The 20,790-nt window shown below is 66.5% G+C and overlaps 5 protein-coding genes across 5 annotated transcripts; 4 read left to right on the top strand and 1 right to left on the bottom strand.

Annotated features, from left to right (window-relative positions):
- Nucleotides 1–1,916: 1,916 nt before the first annotated feature.
- CHLNCDRAFT_25424 (hypothetical protein) lies at nt 1,917–3,530 on the top strand (the record flags this gene model as incomplete). The annotated part of the gene is made up of 6 exons (XM_005845822.1): nt 1,917–2,024; nt 2,267–2,366; nt 2,551–2,680; nt 2,865–2,941; nt 3,105–3,193; nt 3,375–3,530. Coding segments are annotated over 6 exons (660 nt in total), but the record flags the coding sequence as incomplete, so codon positions are not given.
- Nucleotides 3,531–3,957: 427 nt separating this feature from the next.
- On the top strand, nt 3,958–4,740 carry CHLNCDRAFT_136429 (expressed protein; the record flags this gene model as incomplete). Its single annotated transcript, XM_005845821.1, has 2 exons — nt 3,958–4,284; nt 4,411–4,740. The coding sequence occupies 2 exons, from the start codon at nt 3,958–3,960 to the stop codon at nt 4,738–4,740; spliced, it is 657 nt and encodes a 218-aa protein (XP_005845883.1).
- Nucleotides 4,741–5,373: 633 nt separating this feature from the next.
- CHLNCDRAFT_58448 (hypothetical protein) lies at nt 5,374–9,301 on the top strand (the record flags this gene model as incomplete). Its single annotated transcript, XM_005845820.1, has 14 exons — nt 5,374–5,542; nt 5,631–5,752; nt 5,902–6,019; nt 6,182–6,238; nt 6,378–6,494; nt 6,659–6,737; nt 6,898–7,082; nt 7,237–7,417; nt 7,582–7,779; nt 7,994–8,129; nt 8,331–8,467; nt 8,664–8,776; nt 8,872–9,101; nt 9,157–9,301. The coding sequence occupies exons 1-14, from the start codon at nt 5,441–5,443 to the stop codon at nt 9,299–9,301; spliced, it is 1,920 nt and encodes a 639-aa protein (XP_005845882.1). The 5' UTR covers nt 5,374–5,440.
- Nucleotides 9,302–11,575: 2,274 nt separating this feature from the next.
- Nucleotides 11,576–16,530, bottom strand: CHLNCDRAFT_59732 (hypothetical protein). The gene is made up of 11 exons (XM_005845706.1): nt 16,316–16,530; nt 16,056–16,153; nt 15,754–15,891; nt 15,456–15,617; nt 14,977–15,212; nt 14,580–14,728; nt 14,334–14,384; nt 14,054–14,185; nt 13,638–13,858; nt 13,341–13,416; nt 11,576–13,184 (listed from the first exon to the last, which is right to left on the bottom strand). Exons 1-11 carry the CDS (start codon nt 16,448–16,450, stop codon nt 12,876–12,878), a joined length of 1,707 nt encoding a protein of 568 aa, XP_005845768.1. The 5' UTR covers nt 16,451–16,530; the 3' UTR covers nt 11,576–12,875.
- A 949-nt stretch (nt 16,531–17,479) lies between these two features.
- On the top strand, nt 17,480–19,297 carry CHLNCDRAFT_136426 (hypothetical protein; the record flags this gene model as incomplete). Its single annotated transcript, XM_005845819.1, has 5 exons — nt 17,480–17,599; nt 17,729–18,188; nt 18,329–18,549; nt 18,689–18,867; nt 19,261–19,297. 5 exons carry the CDS (start codon nt 17,480–17,482, stop codon nt 19,295–19,297), a joined length of 1,017 nt encoding a protein of 338 aa, XP_005845881.1.
- Between the last annotated feature and the right edge of the window lie 1,493 nt (nt 19,298–20,790).

The following is a 20,790-nucleotide window of genomic DNA, read 5'->3' as shown; positions in this document are numbered from 1 at the left end:
TGGGTGGGATATAGGCCAATGAGCGTTGAGCCAGTGTGCGATGAGCAATGAGCAATGAGCAGTGAGCAGCCCCTCCCTAAACAAAGTGAAGCGCAGGACGGGGTCCGGTGGATGGGAGGCAAGGAAACGCGGGGGGTTGCCACGTGCGCTACCGCCGCCGCCGCAGGCAGCACCCCTGCGGCGGCGGCAGCGGCAGCAAGCCGTGGACCCAAACGCCGTGCCGCCGCCGCCGCAGGCAGCACCCCTGCGACGGCGGCGGCAGCAAGCCGTGGACCGAAACGCCGTGCCGCCGAGTCCCGTGGCTGTGGCCTTCTGGCAGGAAACTACGGCCGCAGCTCGGCAGCACGGGGGCGTCGCAGCGTGCCGCCGCCGCCGCGCTGCCCCCCGGGCACGGCGGCGGCGGCGGCAGCAAGCTTGGGCCCAAACGCCGTGCCGCCGAGTCCCGTGGCTTGCGACCGTAGACCGTGGGCCGGAAACTGCGGCCGCAGCTCGGCGGCACGTGGTTCTGTTCAAATCGCCAAGCGTGCAGCAGCGCCGAACCACGCTTCCCGGCCTCGGCGCATGCCTTCAGGGGCCCCCTATCGCTGGGCACACCCCTCCAACACCGAACATGCGCCCGGGGGGGGGGAGGGCGGCCCGGGTTGCCCAGGCCAAAGTGGGCCGCCCTCGAGCAAGAGGCGGCCGGTCTGTGTGCTGAATGAAGCTTTGTAGGCTAGTAATGATTACTAATGTAGGCTTCCGAACCAACTTTCACATTCAGGGCCGTTTGACCCTCCCGCTGTCCCTGATCACTCTCAACCTTCCCAGAAGAGTGTTGGAGGGCGCGGGCCGGCCCTGCACGCCCTCCAACCGCCCATGGGCAGCGCCCCCAAGCACGACCCCAAACCCTTCTGGCAGTCTCAGTTCTGCGCTGCGGCCCCTCCCACACCACAACAAACACCAAAGAGTGCAATTTCCGGGTTGCAGAGGACTGAGCGCCGCAAACAATGGCCGAGGAGTTCTGGCAATGGAGTCGTGTGCAAGGAGAGGTGTGCTGCGGGCCTCTGGAGAACCCCAGCGACACATTAACCGCATCTGAATGCAGCGGGGGAGCGTCGCTGTGTGGGCTGGGGAGCCCGAACGCTGCCGCCACCGCTTTCGTGTGGCCACCAGCCGTCACGAGTAGAATCCAGTGTCCTGGCCTTAAGCAAGGCTGGAGGCCTGCATTACTGATAGGTAGAACAGACTTTTGATGAGCTATGCAGGTTGGTTGAATTGTGGGGTATGGTAACCAGTGTTGGGCACACCGCCGTGGCGACCCCGGTGGGCTGCCCGACGCGACGACAACTGGCGTGCGTCCGCTCGCCTTTGGCGCCCAGTGTGTTGGTGCCCAGTGTGTTGGGCCTCGGCGATTGATCTTCCCTTTGCGTGCCCTCTTCCAGTGATTTGTGGCTGAGTTACCTGGGGTTTGTGAGCCCAGCCAGCAACCTACTCCGCAGGCGTCTTGCCCATCCAGACGTTCTTGCAGCAGCGGATCTCGATTGCCAGTGCCGCGTAAGCCAACCATGCAGGCAGCAGCACAGGCAGCAGTGGTTCGGCGACCTGCAGTGGCGGTCAGCCATGCAGTCCAGCCCGCCAGGGCTCGCTGCGTCGCGGCGCGGAGGCCCAGCAGCCGCCGGCCGTCGCTCAGCGTGCGGGCAGCAGCAGGCGCCGTGCAGCAGAGTGAGTCCGGTTGCCGCCGCCGGCCTGCCGCTCTTGCCGAGTGCCACGGTCCATCACCCCCTGCCCTGCTCCCCTTCAGCCTTCAAGCTACAGCTCGATGTGTGGCATGTGTTGGGCTGCTGCACGCCGCTGTGCCTGCACCACGCTGCCGTCTCCTGCTCGCCGTTCAAACCGCTTCCTGAGCCAACCAGCGCCGCCCCTGCCTATATGAAGCGTTTCTGGAGGAGCTGAGGGAGTACTCGATGAAGCTGCACACCAAGGCGCAGGCGCCCAAGGAGGGCAAGGCAGCAGAGCCCAAAGATCAGAAGCCGGTGGGTGGGTGGGTGTGCAGGACTTCCCCCGACTGGCATCCGCCCTTGTGTTGTGGTGCCTGGAAAGGCTGCTGCCGCCTCCCCGCATCATCTGCTCGCGGCGCCTGCTCTCCAGCTCTCGCCAGCACTCATCGCCGCCATCGCCGCGCTCCGCTGCGAAACTGCGGCAGCGCGTGAAACGCCTGGGCATGGGTGGCCCGTGGCCTGCTGAGGGGCCCATGTGGCCGGCCCGGCCGCCTGCTGCCTGCCCGCAGTTTGCGCCCACGCGCCCCGGCTTTCTGCACTTCATGGGTGAGTCCAAGGTGGTGTACGAGGCGTTTGAGGAGATCCTCGACCAGGCCGCCGTCCCCTACTGTGAGCCGCCCCCGGCCCAGCTGCGCGCGCTTGGCTGTGGGGATGCCACAAGCCATCCCTGCCTGAGCCTGCGGGAATGCCTAGGCCCAGCTGCAGTCGGCGGCCTGGCTGCAGCGCCGGCGTGCTGGCATGCGACCGCCGTGCCGTTGCCGCCCGCTCTGGCCCGCGCGCCCGCCCCCTGCAGACAAGCAGCTGACCAACACTGGCCTGGAGCGGTCGGAGCCTCTGGCCAAGGACATTGCGTACATGCAGCAGCAGTGGGGCATGGAGGCGCCGGTGGCTGCGGAGGACGGCCCCGGCCACACCTATGCCAAGTGCGCTGGCGCTGCCAGGCCGGGGAGCCGCGCTTGAGCGCCCGCGCATGCCCTGTGGCGCCTCGTTCATGCCATGCGACGGCTGGTGGGGGGGCTTGCAGGCAGCGCAGAGGCTTGCTGCGCGTATGCGCCCTTCTGAGGATCCTGCTGCCCTCGCGCCTGCTCTCCTGCCGCCGGCCTGCAGGCTGCTGCGCGAACTGGCGGTCAGCAGCCCGCCCGCCTTCCTGTGCCACTACTACAACCACTACTTTGCCCACACAGGTGCGGCATGTGTGCGTGTGCGTGTGCGTGCGTGCGTGTGTGTGTGTGTGTGTGGATTAGCAGGTTTAGGAGGCTCCACTGAGCTGCCCTCCGCACAATGCGATGCGCCTGGTCTCCAGCAGCCATGGTGGCTACTCACCCGCTCCTGCGTGCATGTCTGCAGCCGGCGGCCGCATGATTGGCAAGAGCGTGAGCAACGCAGTGCTGGACGGCTGGACCGGCGCGTTCTATCAGTGGGAGGGCGATGTCAAGGTGAGTGGGCGGGCTGCTGGTGGCGACATGCCAGCCGGCTCGCTGCTGCTTCCCCGTCTCGCCCGCCTGGGCGTCAGTGGAGTCAAATCTGCGCCATCCATGCATCTCCTGCTTGCCTATGCTTGCCAATCCTGCCTGCCTGCCGTCCCCAACTTGCCTGCCGGCCTGCCTCCTGTTGCAGGAGCGCCTGGATGCCGTGCGTGCCACCATCAATGGTATTGCGGCAGAGTGGAGCCAGGAGGAGAAGGATGCGTGCATGCAGGAGACCCCCAAGACCTTTGGCTGGGGCGGCAGGCTGGTGCAGCTCATCACCGAGGGCCAGCCCATGGGCCACTGAGGCGGAGGGCGGCCCCGCACCCGCAGCCAGCCCGCGCGCGCTGGAGCCGCTGCGGCACCGCTGCGCCCCATCCTGCACTCTCCCACTCTGTGGTTTCCCTGCAACACCGCCCTCTGTTCATTCCCTCTGTTCCTGCACTAGCTGTCATTCCGCCGCTGCTTCCGGTTGGTCTGCACTGCACGGCTCTTCAGCGCGTGGCGCTGCCGCAATGCAATGTAACACCAGGAATCGTCAGCAGGACACCAGGATCGTCCAGGAACCCGGCTGCCTTCGTAATACCTGCTGTCCCCCACAGAAATTTGAGCCTGCTGGGCATGGCACGTGCAAGCAGAACGGGGCCTCCTGCAAGGGGCGGCGTCCACTCTAACTCGCTCATTCACGCGTCCTCCTTCACCTGACACACCTTATGTAACGCCCCTGAGCAGGCATGACGAGTGCTCGCTCGCTCTTGCAGACACAACCGGCCGCCGGCGTGCAGATCGCCCGCTGCCGCCCCCGCAGCGCAGCCCCGGGCCGCGGCAGGCGAAGGGAAGCTCGGGTTCAGGCCGCGGCAGGCCCCGACTTGGGGGCTGATCGCCCGCAGGAAGGCAGCGCCGCGGCGGGAGCGCCCGGGCGCCCGCAGCAAGCCAGCAGCGATGACCAGCCGCCGCCACAGCAGCACATCAACGGCAACGGCAGAGTGCAGCATCTGCCCAGCTCGCTGTATGCCAACTTCCCCAAGCTGCCGCCCGACGGCAGCACGCTCACGCCAGAGGTGCGGCTGGCTGTGGGTCAGCTCTCAAGTGCCGTGCGCGGCGTCTCCCATGGCCTTGGCAGGCTGCCTCTGAGGCAATGCAGGCCGGCCCCTGAGCTGCCTGCCCGCCTGCCCGCCCCCCCGCAGGAAGCCAAGTGCAATCCCGAGGTGGAGCGCTGCCACACGCCCATCCATGTCTGGGAGGCACGCTGCACCGCCTGCGATGGCACCGGCACCGCGCGCAGCTACACCTCGCACGGCCGCCACCGTCTCGTCTGCGTGTGCCTGCTGTGCCACGGGCTGGGCTACGTGCGGCACAGCACCACCCACCAGCACACAGTGCCTTACGTGAACGGCTCGGGGCCCAACACCACGATAGGCCGCCCGCCGCCGCCGGAGAGCAAAGTGCACCGCTTCCACTGGCCGGGCAGCGGCGGCGGCAACGGCAGCAACGGCAGCCCGTTCGGCAAGAAGTGAGCGCTGGCGAGGCACCTGCGCTTGCTCAGGCTGCCTACAGCAGCCCGCCCTGTCACCGACCCATGACCGGCGAGGGAGGAATGCCTCCATCATCCAGCACCGGCAGCCGCGCCCCCTCTTTGTATATCGGTTTTGATGATAAGCGCGTGCATGCATGCAATACCAAACGCAAGCCTTTTTTGCTCCAAACGTATGCCAGATCCCCGATCCAACCCTCTCGCTCGCAAGGGCCCCAATGTGTCGCATTGCCTGCTATTGCTCGGCACAAACTTATGTGTCCACTTTTTGTACCCCTTCGTGCCCCTACCTGCTGCCCCTCCTCTAGCATTGCTATCCTGTCCGCTCTTGCTACCCTATTTTCAACAGATCCTATATCCCGCTTAGTGATGGATGTAATAAACTACTGGAACTTGCAGCTGCTGGATGTGCCGGCGCCCGCCGGCAGTCCAAGGTCGGGTCGCCCAGGTGCCACAGGCTTGGCAACGGGGTCCAATCGACAATGGATCCAGCATCATTCTGATGAGTCGTTGGGCAGCGGGCAGAGGCCTACGGAGAGGAATGGGGTTTCACCTGCCAACTCGGCACTGCGCCTTGCACAGGTGCAGGATGCTTTTACCGCCGTTCATTTTTCAAGGCAACCCCCCGAATTCCTCAAATGACATAGCACAGCGGTTCCTCTACATGAGCGGCGGGTGGCGCGATGAAGCTCGTCAAAGAATACTTTGCGGCTCTGCGAGCTCTGCCGACCATCCTGCCACGCTTGGTATTCCGCAAACGCACTCTGGAGGAGCAGCTGCAAGAGGTGGGGCGGCAGCCGCGCGGCCGCCGCCGCCGCTGCCCCTGTGCCTTGCACGAGCTCACGCATCCGCCGCGCCCTGCTGTGGATACAGGCCATGCTGCGCGGCAGCCTGCGCAAGGCCTTTGGGGGCTTTGACGTCCTCTGCTTGGGCCTGGGCATCCTGATCGGCAGCGGATGGGCTCAGTTCACCGGCACGGCGGGCGTGTATGCAGGGTGGGGCTGCGGCTGCGCTCGCCGTGCTCAACTGCTTGCCGCAGGCGCCTGGCCCGCGCTTGCCCGTCCCCCTGCCACCTTGGCTTCGCCGCTACGGACCCTGAAGACACGACATGCCTCCCTGGGGCTCCTCCTGCTTGCTGCCGCAGTACGGCGGTCATCATCAGCGTGATCATCGGCGGCCTCACGGCGCTGATTTCTGGGGCCTGCTACGCCGAGCTCTGCGTGGAGTTCCCCGTCTCCGGGGGCTCCTTCTCATACGTGATGGTGAGCTACAAACCGCGGCCGGCTGGGGTGCCTGGGATGGGGCGCTAGCAGGCAGGCACGTCTTGGCTGGAGCCGGCAGCAGGTATGCATGTGTGCGCCATGCTGCACGCCCGTGGGCATGCCTCCTCCCATGCCCTGCCCTCCCTCCCTGGTCCCCTCCAGATCACCTTTGGCGAGTTTGCGGGCTTCGTCACGGTGGCCAGCTTGATCCTGGAGTATGTGAGCCAACCTGACCTGGGCGGTGTGCGGGGGCTGTGCATGGGCAGCAGGCGTGGCTGCCTTCAATCCTGCAGCGCCGCCTTGGTGTGCACCCAGATGCCCAGGCCCCACGCCGCCTTCCCTGCGGTGGGTGCTGCAGGTGGCGGGGATGGCGCTGGTGGCGCGCGGCTTCTCAACCTACCTCGCCCGCCTCTGCAACCAGCCACCCGACTTTTTCAGGGTTGGCCCAGAGACGGTGGCGGGAGGGCAGTTTGATGTGAGGACTGGCCGGGGCTGCAACTGGCTTGCCCTGCCTTGGCTTGGCTTGGCTTCACTTGCCTGGGGGAGCGTGGCGGGGCCTGCCTGTCTGCTACGCTGCGTCACTCGTTCCCTCTCCAAGCAGCCTGCCTCGCGATTCGGTTCCATGCGCCCCACCCGCAGCTCATGGCGCTTGCGATCGTGCTGATCATCTCGGCTGTGATGACTCTAGGCATGCGGGAGAGCGCCCTCATCACCACCTGTGCGTTGTGCGGGCCAAACGCAGCCCCGGCACCACGCGCCCACGCTTCTGCTGCTGCTGCTGCTGCTGCTGCTGCCCTGTGCATGGCAACCGCCAGCACACACGTGCACTCGCACGCCTGCCATGCCACCGCCTGCCCCGCCCCGCCGTGCCCCTGCAGACACGACTGTGGTGAAGGTGGTGCTGCTGGTGGTGGTGGCCATTGTGGGGTACACCGCGGGCAGCGCCAGCAACATGGAGCCCTTCCTGAACCCGCTCTGGGAGGAGGACGGCGTCTTCCTGGGCTCCTCCATCCTCTTCTTCTGCTACGTGGGCTTCGACGCGCTGGGCACGGCGGCAGAGGAGGTGGGCAGGAGGCAGGGCAAGCACGGGTCGCGCGCCTGCATGTGCATGGCTGCTGTTGGAGTGTGCGACTGAGGGACCTCCCCGCCCGCCTGCACACTCGCTAACGCTCTCCTGCCGCCCCTCCACGGCCTGGCCTGCGTTTTTCCGGGTGCAGGTGAAGAACGTGAACCACATCCCGTGGGGCATCGTGGGCAGCATCACAGGCGCGGGGCTGTTGTACTTCATGCTGGCGCTGGCCATGGTGCTGATGACCACGCCCAACATCTCCTGCCCCTACCCGTCCTTCTTCTCCGGCCTGGGCCGCGTCAACTTCATCACAGTCTTCGATGGAGTGGGTGAGATGCGCGGCAGAGCGGGGCACAACTGCGGGGCTGGGGAGCTGGCTTGGCAGGTTGGCAGCGCTGCATGGCCAGGCGGGGCAGGGGTTGTCGGCAGCCCGCGCCTGCAGGCCTGGCTGCCCCCGGCTTGAGCGCCAGCCGCGCCGCCTGCTGCCCTGCAGGCCTGCATTGGATGCAGTACGTGACGTCGGTGGCGGCGCTGCTGGGCATAGTGGCAGCACTCATTGTGGGCCTCTTCTCGGTGTCGCGCGTCGTCATGGCGGCCAGCCGGGACTGGCTGCTGCCGCCCTTCCTGGCCCGCGTGTCGCCGCGCACGCAGACGCCCGTGCTGGCACAGACAGTGCTGGCGGTTGTGATCGGTGAGTGAGAGCCTGCGCTGTGAATCAGAAGAGTGGATTTGGTGGTGGACGCGACAGTGGTGATTCCTAGTGTTGTGTGGCAGGCTGCATGGCTGCCTCTCTGCTCCCCTGCTCCTCCGCATGCACACCCTCCTGCTCCCGCTCTGTGCCCCACCCCGATGTGCTGAGGTGCACTGCGGCGCTCCCCGCTGCGCTGCCCTGTACACCGCTGCAGCCGTGTCTGGCATGGTGGTAGACAACAACAACCTGCAGCCGCTAGTGTCGTTTGGCACGCTCATGGCGCTGTGGCTGGTGTGCAACGCCATGCTGTACCGCCGCTACGTCCCCGACGTGCAAGTGCGGGCCACGAGGTGGGTGGAGGCCTCGGTGGCCTTATTCGGCTTGGTGGCTTGCTGGGGGGGATGGCGCAGCAGGCCACAGCGGCCCGAGGCGCTGGCAACTCAGCAGGTTGCGGCAGCGGGGCTGAGATGAGCACCCAGTGGTGGCATGGTTTGCTGTCAGCCGTGGGCGCTCCTTCTCGACGCTCATGGCCACGCCATTCTGAGTTGCAGGCACGGGGCGATAGAGACCGTGGCCAGGAGCGACAGCCATTGGACCATGCCGTGGCGGCGGCACCTGCACTTGTCGTTGCGGGCGCGCCGGATCCTGGTTTGGACGCACCTAGGAGTGCTTAATGCGATCTGCGTAGGTGGGTGCCGGTGCTTGCCGGGGCCACATCTTCAAGCGGTGCAGCAACGGCCGCAGCATGCCAGACTGCCGGCACACTCCCTGGCTGTGCACCTGCTCCGTCTCCGTCCAGCGGCACGACCTCTCCGCACAGCCATGCCACAACCGCCAGCACTCCACACCCGCGCAACCTCAGCCACCTGCTCCGCTGCCTGCAGCCCTAGCCGCTTTCTACCAGGCCAATGCCGTAGTGATCCCAGATGCCCCCATCTTCCCGCCCGAGGAGGAATGCAAGTCTGGCACCGGGGAACCGCAGCACACCGACGGGCCGGTACGGCCGCTGGGTTGCTTGCCTGGCTTTCTGTTGGTGTGGCAACCCGGCTGGGGTGATGACAGCATATGCCAACCCTCTTCCCCATGTCGCAGGAGTGGTTCCTTATAGGCTGGGCGCTGGTCACGCTGTCGCTCCAGTTCTGGTGCCCCCTGGAATACGAACCAGCGGGCTGGCGCATCCCCTTCTGGATGATGCCCTGGTTGCCCTCCCTCGCGCTGCTGCTGCTCGTCTTCAGGCAAGCCGCCGCCCGGCGCTTTCTGCGCGGGCTGGCTGGGCACGCCACGCGGGTCGCGCTGCACAGAATCGCTGTCCAGTATCTCAAGTGCACGGCGCATCAATTGCCGCCTCCCTGCCCTCCCTGCCCTGGCTGGCTGCAGTGTGGCGGCGCTGCCCAATAGCGGGTACTGGAATATTGGGATCTTCTACGGCGGCGCCCTGGCTTTCTACCTCGTCTTCTCCTTGCCCATGAGCTACGTGAAGCACAGCCGGGTGGACTATGCCAGCAACGAGGACCTCAAGTAAGAAGAGTGCGGAATGGCGGGAGGTGGGAGGGCTAGGGCTTGGCCACCGCCCATCTGCCTATCGTTTTTGCGCCTGGCTCCTCTGGTCTGCAGCGTGATTGAGATTGCCTTCATCGAGGGGAGGTGGCGGCCGGCGAAGCAGGGCCTGGCCCGCAGCACCACCACCTCGCTGGCCGCCCACACGTCGCTGGTGCTCTCCCTGCGGCCCTCGGCAGCCTTCTCCACGCGGCAGTCGACCTTGTCCCTGCCGGCCTCGCTGAAAGCAGCAGCGTACCAAGGGTCTGGCTTTCAGTCCGGCAGCATGCCCAGTGTGCCTGGCGACAGTGTGCCTGGCGACAGCGCCAGCACCGTCCTCACTGGCTTCAGCTCCGGGGCGGTGGGCAGCGGCTTTTGCGGCGAGCTGTCGGGCGTGGCGGATGCCAGCGGTGGCAGCTTTGGCGCCGCCAACAGCAGCAGCGGGGCCGTGCCTGGCAGCAGAAGGGTGGGGCTGGCGCCCGCGCTCACTCTGCCACCAACAGTTGCTGAAGAACCCACAACCTCCAGCTGATTGAATGACTCGACCTTGACTCCCTGATTGTTTCTACGAATGGACTGCTTCTGCTTCGGCACAACTTGTTTTGCTGCTACATTCGGTCTACTGCGCGGATGGTTTAGGTAGCTGCCCTTCCAGCAGCAACAGGAGCACCACACCCGTGCCTGGCTGTGGGTGGCTGTGCTCCTGTCTGCCGGGGTGCGTGCTGCAGTTTTATCACAGTATCAGAGTTACCTTTATATCCACACCATTGTAAGCCATTCTTAGGCTAGTCGAGTGTGGTAGTTCTTCAAGCCCAATCGTTGCATTACGGCGCTGAGACCGCTGCGCCGCCTGGCGCCAATGGCTGTCCCTGAAAAACCACGCTTCTCAGGGCGCCTTTCTGCGTCTACACACGCCGTGCATGAGATCTCAGAGAGGCGTTCCCGCTACTTGGAGCGGCAGAGATGGCGATGCTGAGCGGCTTGACGGAGCGCTGCACCTTTCTGCTGCGCCGCCTGGATCATGGGTCAACGGAAACGATGGATCAGGCAAGCTGGGGCGTGTGCGCCTAACTCTGATCACTTGCTTATTGTCTGCACACTCCACTCCTCCACCTCCCTTCAACCCCCACTGCCATGCAGGTTGAGCAGCAGGTGACTGCGCTGGCCAGCCTCCTGCAGCAGGCCGCCACCCGGCTGTACCCGGCAGCCAGCCGCACCGCCTCCGACACCGCGCTGTCGCTGCTCAGCGCGCTGAGGGCAGCACAGCTGCGCCTGCCGTCCGGCGCGCCACCAGATGCAGCGGCAGGCCTGAAGCGCAGCTCACAGCAGCTGCTACGGGTGCTGCAGCAGGGCCTTGCGCCTGCCTCGCCGGTGCCGCCGTCCACGCCTGCCGCCGACCGCCAGGGCGCGGCTCCTCAGGAGCAGGGCGGTGCTAGGCATGAGGAGCTGGCGCGGATGGTCCGGCAGCTGGGATTCAGCACCCACGACTGGCAGGCAGCCCAGACCGGTCTGGCGCTGCGTACGACTCAGGCCCTGCAGCCTAGCAGCCCTCCAATCACCAGCAGCGGAGCGGAGCAACGGGCGCATGGGCCAGCGGCTGCTGACGCCAGCTGTGCCCACCTGCCGCCGCTGGACAGCCTGCTGCTGGCGGCAGTCGGCACGCCCCCCTGGCAGGCGTGCAGCGGCGATCCCAGCCCGTTGCATGCCGCGGTGCAGCAGCTGCTGTGGCTGCTGCGCCAGCTGCCGCCGCCTGCGGAGCAGCATGCGACACAGCAGGAGCCGAGCCTGCAGCTGACACAGGCGGGCTGGGCGGCCTACTGGATGCTAGAGCCCGCGGTGAGAGGTGGTACCCATGCTCTGCGTCTGCAGGTTTCTGCGCTTATCGCAATATGCAAACCCGGTGTCGCTGCCGATAGCCGCCATACACCTCATCCTGCAAGGCGCATCTGTGCTGCCCGTCCGCCCATTCATGCTGGCTCCTCCTGGCCGCCCTGCAGGCCCTGCAGCAGGCTCTGGCGGAGATCCTGCAGGCCGCCACCCAGCTTCAGGAGCAGCAAGCGCAGCAGGCTGGCGACGCTCCAGAAGGCACAGACGCCTGGGCCGCGTTGCAGCAGGTGCTTGCGCGCCAGCCGCACTGGGCAGCCACGGCGGCGGCGGCGGCCCGCCACCCTGCCCTGCACCTGGCGATGCGCCAGACGCTCCACGGGTGGCTGGCGGCCAGCGGCAGCCCGGTGGCCTGGCGCCTGCTGCTGCTCCTGCTGCGGGCTGCAGCAGGCGCACGTGGGCAGCAGCTGGAGAGGGACGGGCAGCTGCCGGCAGAGCTGCGGGTGCTGTACCCTGCTGACCTGGTCCCCGCGGCAGCCCTGCTGCACACACAGCCGCCGTCTGCCGCCGGGCTGGATCAGGCAGTGGCGCTGCTGCGGGCCTACATTGCTGCCGCAAGCGGAGCGCCGTCAGACAGTGGCCTGCCGCTGGCACAGCGGCAGCAGCAGCAGCAGGACGGCAGCGATGCCCAGCCTGTGCATGCGTGGGATCATGCTTCATGCGAGCAGCAGAGGCAGCGCCTGGCAGCTGGCCGGCAGAGGCAGGCGCAGGCCTGGCAGCTGGTGCTGGATGCACCGGCTTGGGTCCTCTTCTGCCTCCAGCAGCTGCCCCTGCAGCAGCTGCTGGAGGCAGGCACGGCGGCGGATGATGCCGGCAGCATGGGCCCTGCCTCTCCATCACCAGCGCCAGCACCTGCCGGCCACCGGCAAGCAGGAGCCAGCGCGGCGGCGGCTGACTTTGTGGGGCTGCTGTTGTGGCCTGGCCAGGCGCGGCAGTGGCAGGTGCTGCGGGAGGTGCTTGCGCTGGAGTTGGCAAATGTGGACTTGCCGGCGATCCTGCCATGGCTGCAGTCGTGGCAGCGGGTGTTACAAGGGCACCCGCACAGCAGGACAGGCACGCCAGCGAGCGACCAATGACCGCGCAGCGGGCGGCCCCGCCCCTGTTGCTTCCCTCTGCTGCGTAGCATGCGGCTGCCTGTGCTGCTCTCGGCTGGGCTGTTGCGTTCAGCCTGTTGAGATGTGTTGTTCACACGTGAAGCAGTCACCAGGATCTGTGTTTGGTTTTTGAGGCCTGCAGAGTGGTTGGAGAAGGTGAACTATGAAGAGGAGGGGGAGCTGAGAGGCGGGATGGGAGTAGTGCAGTGCTATAGATCGGCATAGCTCAAGTTAGAAAATCGGGGAGGCGAGAAAATGCTCCTTGCGGCGGGTGCCGCCCACGGACGGAGGGGAGGAACATGTTCCAGTGCGCAGAGGGCGGGCCGATCGAAAATGTGTGGATTCGTAGCGCAACGGGATGGCGGCGGCACAGGCAAAAACGGGGGTCGCAGTACAGCGGTGCCGCCGGCCGTAGTGGTGGTTTGGAAAACGGGGGAGGGGAGTGCAGGGTGCATGCCTTGCAGCGGCGAAAATTCATGCATCGTACTTTTGAGGCGTTGGGTTTGGGCTGCGGCGCCGCGCGGATGGCGGCGTTGGTGGCTGGCGCGTGGGTCAGGTACCGCCAGCACTGGCACCACCGGCTCACTCCTTGGAGACCGGCAGCGCGTCGGCGGCTGCGGCATCGGGGGCGGCGTCCTCGGAGCCCCGGGGCGTGGACTTGGTGGTTGAGTGCGAGAACTTGGGAGAGGGCTTGGCCAGCGCCATCTCGGCCGCCGCCAGCGCCATGGACCCCGAGTTGGTGGCGGCGAGAGCCATGGTGGCCTCCACTGCCTCGGGCCCAATCACCTTGCCCCACACCTTGTGCTCGCAGTACACAGTATAGATCTCCTCCATGGGCACACCCTTGGTCTCCGGTACCAGCACAAACACAAAGGCCGTCATGATGGCGACCTGTGGGGTGCGGGCAGGGCAGCAAGGACAGCCAGGCCGGGGTCAGCGATGCCGCCATATGCTCGTCCACGGCCCAGCGGCGGCAGAGAGAAGCGCGCGTGTTGGGCACATGTCCACAGCTGGCAGGCCAAAGTAGAGGCGGCGGCAGAGGCTCACCATGGCAGCGAAGAAAAGGAAGACGCCATACTCCATGGAGCACAGCATGGTGAGGAAGCACTGGCCCAGCACAAAGCTGCAGGGGGCACGTGTGGGGGCGTGGAGGGGCGGGATGAGATGGGAAAGTCGGCAGCGGCAGGCTGGTGCGTGTAAAGCGCGCGCAGGTGGCTCATGCTGGCAGCCGCGTGGGCAGCCGCGGTCCCTCGAGGAGCTGCCCACGCCCTCCACCCACCACACATGCCCCACCAACAAACAGCCATCCAGTTGGCCGTCCAGTTAGCCAGGTGCGCCGCCCACCTGAACAGAAAGTTCATTGATACCGAGAGGGAGAAGCCTGCGGAGCGCGTCTCCAGGGTCTGGATCTCTGAGGGCACCAGCCAGGTCAGGGGCCCCCAGGAGTAGGCAAAGCCGGCCACAAAGATGCATATCAGCACCAGTGCCACGTAGGTGATCGACTCGGGCAGGTTGGAGGTGTTGTAGGTGGAGAAAGAGACACCCAGCAGGATGCCCACGGCGATCTGCCAGGCACGGAAGGCACGGCGGGGAGACGGCGGGCATGCGTGAGACGGGCGAGTGTGGGCATCGGAGGCGAGCGGAGGGTCGGCGGGAATGGAGCCGCCATGCGAGGCCTTGGTGCGGGGCCCTGGCATCTGCGGCATATGCTCAGGATTCAAGGAGAGGAGCTGGATGGCGAGCGCTGTCGGGCGGCGCACCTGGGCCGTGAACATCTGGAGGCCGCCCGACAGGAACAGCTTGCGGCGGCCCGCCTTGTCAACCAGCAGGATGGCAACGAAGGTGGAGATGAGGTTGACGCCGGCGATGATGACAGCGTTCAGCAGGGCGCCCTGCAGAGGGAGGGAGGCAGGGGTCAGGGAGGGACGGAGGGAGCGCAAAAAGAACGCAGAGGCGCTCAGGTTGTGGTGTGTGGCGGGCTGCCTGGGCATCTGGCTGTCCCACCCAGCTTCATCTGATGCTGCACCCTCGCTGGCTCACCTTTTGGCCGGTGCCCAGGGAGGAGAAGAGGATGGGCACGTAGAACATGATCTAAGAGGGAGGGGGGGAGGGAGGGAAGAAAGCACACAAAGAGGGCGTGAGCAGCGTGAGCGAGCGGGCAAGAGCGGCCTTCGGACAAGGCCCCTGCACCCGCCCCGCGCTGCCCTGACGCCAAATGCAGCCCAAGCTGCGCTGTCGGCCAGGCTGCGTTGCCGTTCAGGCCCCTGCTGCGCCTCCCCCACCCACCGCGTTCATGCCCGTCCACTGTTGGAAGGTGGGGATCCAGGTGGCCAGCACCAGCGAGGGGCGGTAGTGGCGGCGGAACAGGTTGCGCCACGCCTGCGCGTGGGTGACCTTGGTGGCGCTGGCAGCAGCTTCGCAGATGTCCTCGTACTCTGCAGGGGGTGCGCAAGACGCTGTGTGTGTGTTGCGTGCGAGCGTGTGGCACAGACGGGCGCACCGCCGAGCACAATGATCGGCAAGCAACCAAGTGAGCAGAGGTGAGCAGGCAGCGGCGCGATGCCGTGATCGCGGGCTCCCGGTGACCCCACGCACGCGATGCAGCAGCCCGGGGGTGAGCCACCTGGCCCCTGCCCAGTCTGCCGTCCCCTGTTCTGTCTGCTACACCCATCCCGCCCCGCACCTGCATCCACCTGCTGCGTGCCGCGGATGCGGGCCAGCACCTTGCGCCCCTGCTCGTTCTTGCCGCGCTCAATCAGCGAGTTGGGAGAGTCGGGCAGGATGATGCTGCCCAGGGTGAGGATGCAGGCGGGCACGGCGCCCAGGCCCAGCGACAGGCGCCAGCCCTCGTCCCAGTCCTGTACCGCGTAGTTGATGAGCTGGGCGACCAGGATACCGATGGTGGTAGCCAGCTGGAACCTGTGCGGAAGGTACCCGGCGGAGCGCCCAGGGAGAGCGAGGGGCCACGCGTCAGCACGCAGGCAGGCTGGCTGGCAGGCGGGGTGGCAGGCTGGTGGGGTGCTGGTGGTGGCACATCCTCAAAGCAGGATTCCCTCCACCCCCCTTTCCTGCACTCCCAGCCCCACATCCATCCATGCCCTCCGCGCCCAACAGCAACAGCCCACGGCCTGTATCAGCGACAGCCACACACAGCCGGCTCACATCATGTTCAAGCCGCCGCGGTACTTGGAGGGAGCCATCTCGGAGAGGTACAGCGGTACCGACTGGTTGGCGCAGCCGATGCCAAAGCCCAGGCAGATACGGCCCAGGATGAGCATGGCCAGGTTCTGGGCGGCGGCGTTCAGGGTGGAACCCAGCAGGAACCTGCGGTGCGCGGGACGGGGCTCTCCGTGAGGCAGGCAGGCGAGGCTGGCATGCGAGCAGCCGCTTCAAGCCTGCCACAGCGCGGCAGGCAGGCAGGCAGACAGGCAGGCAGGCAGGGCGCCCGCCTGCCCCGCACCAGAGCCCGCCCATGAGCATGGTGACCTTGCGGCCCCACTTGCGGGTCACCACAGAGGCCACCGGCGCCATGACCATGCCAGCGATGAAGAGGGAAGAGGTGAAGAGGGCCAGCAGCTGGTCGTCAAACATGCAGTACCTGCAGGGTGGGCCGGGTGAGGCGGGTGCGGAACGTCAGTCCAGCCAGGGAGATCGACGCCGGCCAGCACCCAGCGGGCGAGTGCCGGCACGCGCTGCAGCAGCGAGGACAGCGCTGGCGCGGGGCTGCGTTGGGATGCAGGCGCAGGGGCGCCCGAAGCTCACGGGTTGTAGTCGTCCGCGGCGGCCTGCTTGGCCTCATAGGTGCCCGGGAAGAACTTGGAGAGGAAAGAGTCCGAGGCCTCCACGCCTCCCGTCACACCCTGCAAAGCGAGGGGCCGGGGGGGAGCAGGGGGAGGTCAGGAGGTGGGTGGAGGTGTGGGAGGGGGGCGTGCTGCGTGCACCGTGATGCCTGTGCCCCCTGGGCCCCAAACGGGCCGAGGGGTCCCAGAGACGCCACACCACTGCCCCGCCCGGTCCCTCACCAGGTCGTAGCCGAACAGCAGGCCACCCGAGGCGGCCACGACTGCGATGAACATCACGCTGGTCGTCATGCCGCCCTTGTACTGCGAGGCACGGCCTGCGGCCCCGATGGGGCTGATTGGTCCGCCTCCGCCCATGGCTGGTCAGGGATGTGAGTGTGGGAAGGCGGGGGGACTGCAGTGGATTGCATGGGAGGAGGAGTGGTGGCAGGCGTGTGTCAGACAGGTGCCGAGAGCCAAAGGGGCAGGTGGTAAAGCGTGTGTCAACAGCCAGCAGCAGCAGGGGATACGCCCATTGTCAGCTGCCTGGCGGTTCCAAGCCTCCCACAGGTGGCAGTCCACACCCCAAGGCACAGCAGCAAAGGTGCAGGTGTACCTGATATGTTGGCGTCACGACCTGCCACTGCCAGGCATGCGTCACCGGCAGGGTGCTCGCTCCACCCGGCCGCGCTCAGCCAGGCGGCGGCCTGCAGCTCCCCGCCGGGCGCGTGCTCCGAGGGGGCATTTGTGAAGTGCACCACCACCGCCACGTGGTCCCCCATGTGCTCCCCATCATACACGGTCGCCTGGTCCTTGCCCACAGTGGCAAACAGGTTGCCCATGGACGTGTCGGTGTGGTTGACCGCCAGCGCATGCACCGGCGATGCGTGGCTCTCCTGCAGCAAGGAAGAGATGCAAGCGGGCACCAGCAAGCAGCCATTGGAGTGTAAGCTGGCTGCACAGAAATGAAACACTCCTGGCAAATCGGGTGGCGCAGTGGCCACCTCCGCTGCCGGCGACGTGCCTGGGCCTCCATCGCAATCCTGGCGTCCACATGCCGCCCTGCTCACCTTGATCACCGTCTTCAGCTTCAAGTTTTGCAGCGCCTGCAGTCGATAGGCCGCCAGCCCGCCAAGCCGCTGCACCTCCTCCTGCCGCGCCTCGATCATCTTCGCCGCCTCAGAGTTCATGACACACGGCGTCAAGTGATGGGCAGGGCAGAGCAAGGAGGAAGATGAGAACTGATCGGGGGCCCAAGAGCGTGCACAAAGCTGCACCAGAGGGTGATGGCAGGGGCCAGACGGCGACGCAATGCCTGGTTTGCGCGCTGTGCGGCTCTCACTCGAATTCTTTACAGCTCAGCAGTAGGGCTCATTGCCCCACGAGCTCCTCACAATGCATGCCTCGATGCAGATCAGAACTGTCGCACTAGTCATCAGCATCCTGACTGGGGCCTTGGCCATAGCGTGGCCATCGCTGCCATGGCACTTGCTGCGGAGCAAGGACAGCGGTGCTACCTGCCCCCTGGTGCGTGGCACGGTATTAGTGCACGATCCAGCGCAGCGCCAGGCAGCCGTCACCCCGCCGGTGTGACCCTGCCGGGTGCCCGCCTGTGCCGCTCACAGCTTGTGCCAAACCATCCTCACCGCTGTGCAGGGCTTTGGCAGTCTCAGCAGCGAGCTGCCCTCTCCACATGGTGACCGTCTGCCTGGGCTGGGCCCAACCGGCAGCCCGCCCACGCTGGTCCTGTATGCCAATGCCAGAGTGTGGACCGGGGAGGCCGCTGCTCCGCACGCCCAGGCGTTTGCGGTCGACTCCGCCACAGGGCGCTTTGCCTATGTGGGCAGCCGGGATGGAGCACCCGCCGCGGCACAAGAGGTTGATCTGCGGGGCGCACACGTCATCCCCGGGCTCATTGACAGCCACCTGCACTTGATACCAGGAGGCCTCAGCCTGTCCCGCCTGGACCTCAGCCCAGCCGCCAGCAAGCAGCAGTTCATCGCCGCGGTGGCGGCAGCCAGCACGCGCGTCCCGAGCGGCGGCTGGCTGCTGGGTGGTGGCTGGGACGAGAGCCGCTGGGGAGGCGAGCTGCCCAGCGCAACCTGGATTGACCAAAGTGAGTGGGGCCATGCAGGAGCCAGGAGCCCGTCCAGCTGCGAGCTGGGGCGGTGGTGCGCCCCAGCCTGCTGATGATTGCGCCCCTGCTGCCGCACATTCACGCCGCCCGCCTGCCTTGCATTGCATCGGGTGCCGCAGTGACTCCCACCACCCCGACCTGGCTGGTGCGACACGACGCACATATGGGGCTTGCCAACTCCGCTGCGCTGCGGCTGGCGGGGATCGGGCGCGACACCCCCGACCCGCCCGGCGGCGCCATCCTGCGGCAGGGAGGCCCCGACGGGCAGCCCACCGGCCTGCTTACTGATGCAGCCATGCAGCTGCTGGCGGGTATGCTGCAGCTGCAGCCAATGCTGTTGGTTTGGCTTGCTCGCATCATGGGCACGGCTTGGTGGCGACTGAAGTGGCCAGCCTGCGTGCCGGCGCAGGACGGGGTCCGGTGGATGGGAGGCAAGGAAGCGCGGGGGGTTGCCACGTGCGCTACCGCCGCCGCCGCAGGCAGCACCCCTGCGGCGGCGGCAGCGGCAGCAAGCCGTGGACCCAAACGCCGTGCCGCCGCCGCCGCAGGCAGCACCCCTGCGACGGCGGCGGCAGCAAGCCGTGGACCGAAACGCCGTGCCGCCGAGTCCCGTGGCTGTGGCCGTGGGCTTCTGGCAGGAAGCTACGGCCGCAGCTCGGTGGCTCGGGGGCGTCGCAGCGTGCCGCCGCCGCCGCCGCGCTGCCCCCCGGGCACGGCGGCGGCGGCAGCAAGCTTGGGCCCAAACGCCGTGCCGCCGAGTCCCGTGGCTGCGGCCGTAGACTGTGGGCCGGAAACTGCGGCCGCAGCTCGGCGGCACGCGGTTCTGTTCAAGTCGCCAAGCGTGCAGCAGCGCCGAACCACGCTTCCCGGCCTCGGCGCATGCCTTCAGGGGCCCCCTATCGCTGGGCGCACCCCTCCAACACCGAACATGCGCCCGGGGGGGAGGGCGGCCCGGGCTGCCCAGGCCAAAGTGGGCCGCCCTCGAGCAAGAGGCGGCCGGTCTGTGTGCTGAATGAATGAACCTGCCCCCCACAACCGGTGCCGTGCACAGGATCTCCTCAGTAGATGAGCCCTGGGAAGACCAGTAACAAAGAATTGTATGGTGCCATGCGAGCAATTGGTGGGTCAACTAGGGGTGAGCTGTTGAGCTGGCTTGGGCGGGCGTCGCTGGTGTGAAGGCAGCAAAGCAGTGTGCAGAGGCTCAGATGGGAAGCAAGCGAAGTGCACTCCTGTGGGAGGACTTCAGATGGTTCAGAAAGCAGGGAATTGCGTCGAGTAGCGGCCATGGCAGGGCGAGGCGAGCAGGGCTGCACGCTCGGTGGTGGTGACGGCGGCGGCGCCGGCGGCGGCGCCGGCGGCACAAGGGTCATTTAGTGAGCCCCGCCGGCCGCCCCCGCTCTGTACCAAATGACGAGCCTGCTCATGCGGATAACGAGGCGACGTGCGAGAAGCCGTGCTGCAAGGCCACGTGGCCCGCAGTCTCCCTCTTGCTGAGGTCGCCTCCTAAGGCTGCAAGTGTCGCTACGACGGCCTTCTGATAAGCAGCAGCGTGGCGTGGCGCTGAAACAGTGGATTGTGCTGCAAGTTCCAGCCCAGCAGGTCCTGCACAGCGCCGGCCACGTGTGCGGCACCCGGTGCTGGCGCATCCCCCCACCGCACCAGAGGCCCGTCAAGCAAGCTGTGGCTTTGGCAGGCCCCCTCGATGAAGCCCTTGTACCGCTGTGTCAAGCCTAAGTTAACGTCAAGCAGGCCCAACAGCTGCGTTTCTGCCGGGTCGCATGCGAACAACATCTGCCCGTAGTGCACCGAAACAGTGGTCAGAAAGGAAGTGCGTGTGGCGCGCATCTGGTCGTTCATGCATGCAGGGCAGCAGTACCACTCGTCCCCCTGGGTAGTGAAGTCAGCCAGAGCTGGGTTTGCCAGCATGGCGGGCGGCACGTCCTCGGCGCTGGGCGGTGGCACCAGCTCGAACATGCGAAGGTGGCCGTCAGTAGCAGTGGTGCCCAAGGACACCACGCCACAGAAAGCGCAGCTTGTGTGGGCTTAAAGTCTGGTAAAGCAAGAACTAGCTTGCAACATAGACTCCCCGCCGAAACGGGACGGGAACCGGGCGAAAGCAGAGAAAGCAATAAAACAGGGGTGGAGCAAGGCGACATGCAACGCAAGCAGCTGACAGGGCACGCATCGAAACGTGTGTATGACTGGCAAAGTGGCATGGCGCATTGGGGAGAAACGCAACGGTACGGGAGCATGGGCTGGCCAAACGGCAGTGCGGAACGCTAGGTCACTAGAAAAGCAGGGAAAGGCGCACTATGTATGCAATGAGGGCAGCCCCGGCTCGGGGCCGTTGAGAAAGCAGTGGGCGGGAGGGGGGAGGCCCCGGTGTGGGCGGGCCCCATCGAGGGGGGATGGGGCGCGCAAGCGGCCAGATGGGGCGGGGCGCGGGCGGCAGTGGAGTCCTGCGGCTGGGTGGGATATAGGGCAATGAGCGTTGAGCAGTGTGCGATGAGCAATGAGCAATGAGCAGTGAGCAGCCCCTCCCTAAACAAAGTGAAGCGCAGGACGGGGTCCGGTGGATGGG

This window comes from Chlorella variabilis (assembly GCF_000147415.1).
Source record: "Chlorella variabilis unplaced genomic scaffold CHLNCscaffold_16, whole genome shotgun sequence".
NCBI lineage: Eukaryota > Viridiplantae > Chlorophyta > Trebouxiophyceae > Chlorellales > Chlorellaceae > Chlorella > Chlorella variabilis.
Note: the sequence above shows the minus strand (reverse complement) of the source record. Positions and strands in the feature narration are given on the sequence as shown.

Coding starts and splice junctions, on each gene's coding strand:
- CHLNCDRAFT_59732 (XM_005845706.1), bottom strand. CDS start 16,450: ATGGGCGGAGGCGGACCAATCAGCCCCATCGGGGCCGCAGGCCGTGCC. Junction 14,729..14,976: donor CACGCAGCAGGTGGATGCAG/GTGCGGGGCGGG, acceptor CACCCCCTGCAG/AGTACGAGGACATCTGCGAA. Junction 13,417..13,637: donor TCAATGAACTTTCTGTTCAG/GTGGGCGGCGCA, acceptor TGCCCCCTGCAG/CTTTGTGCTGGGCCAGTGCT.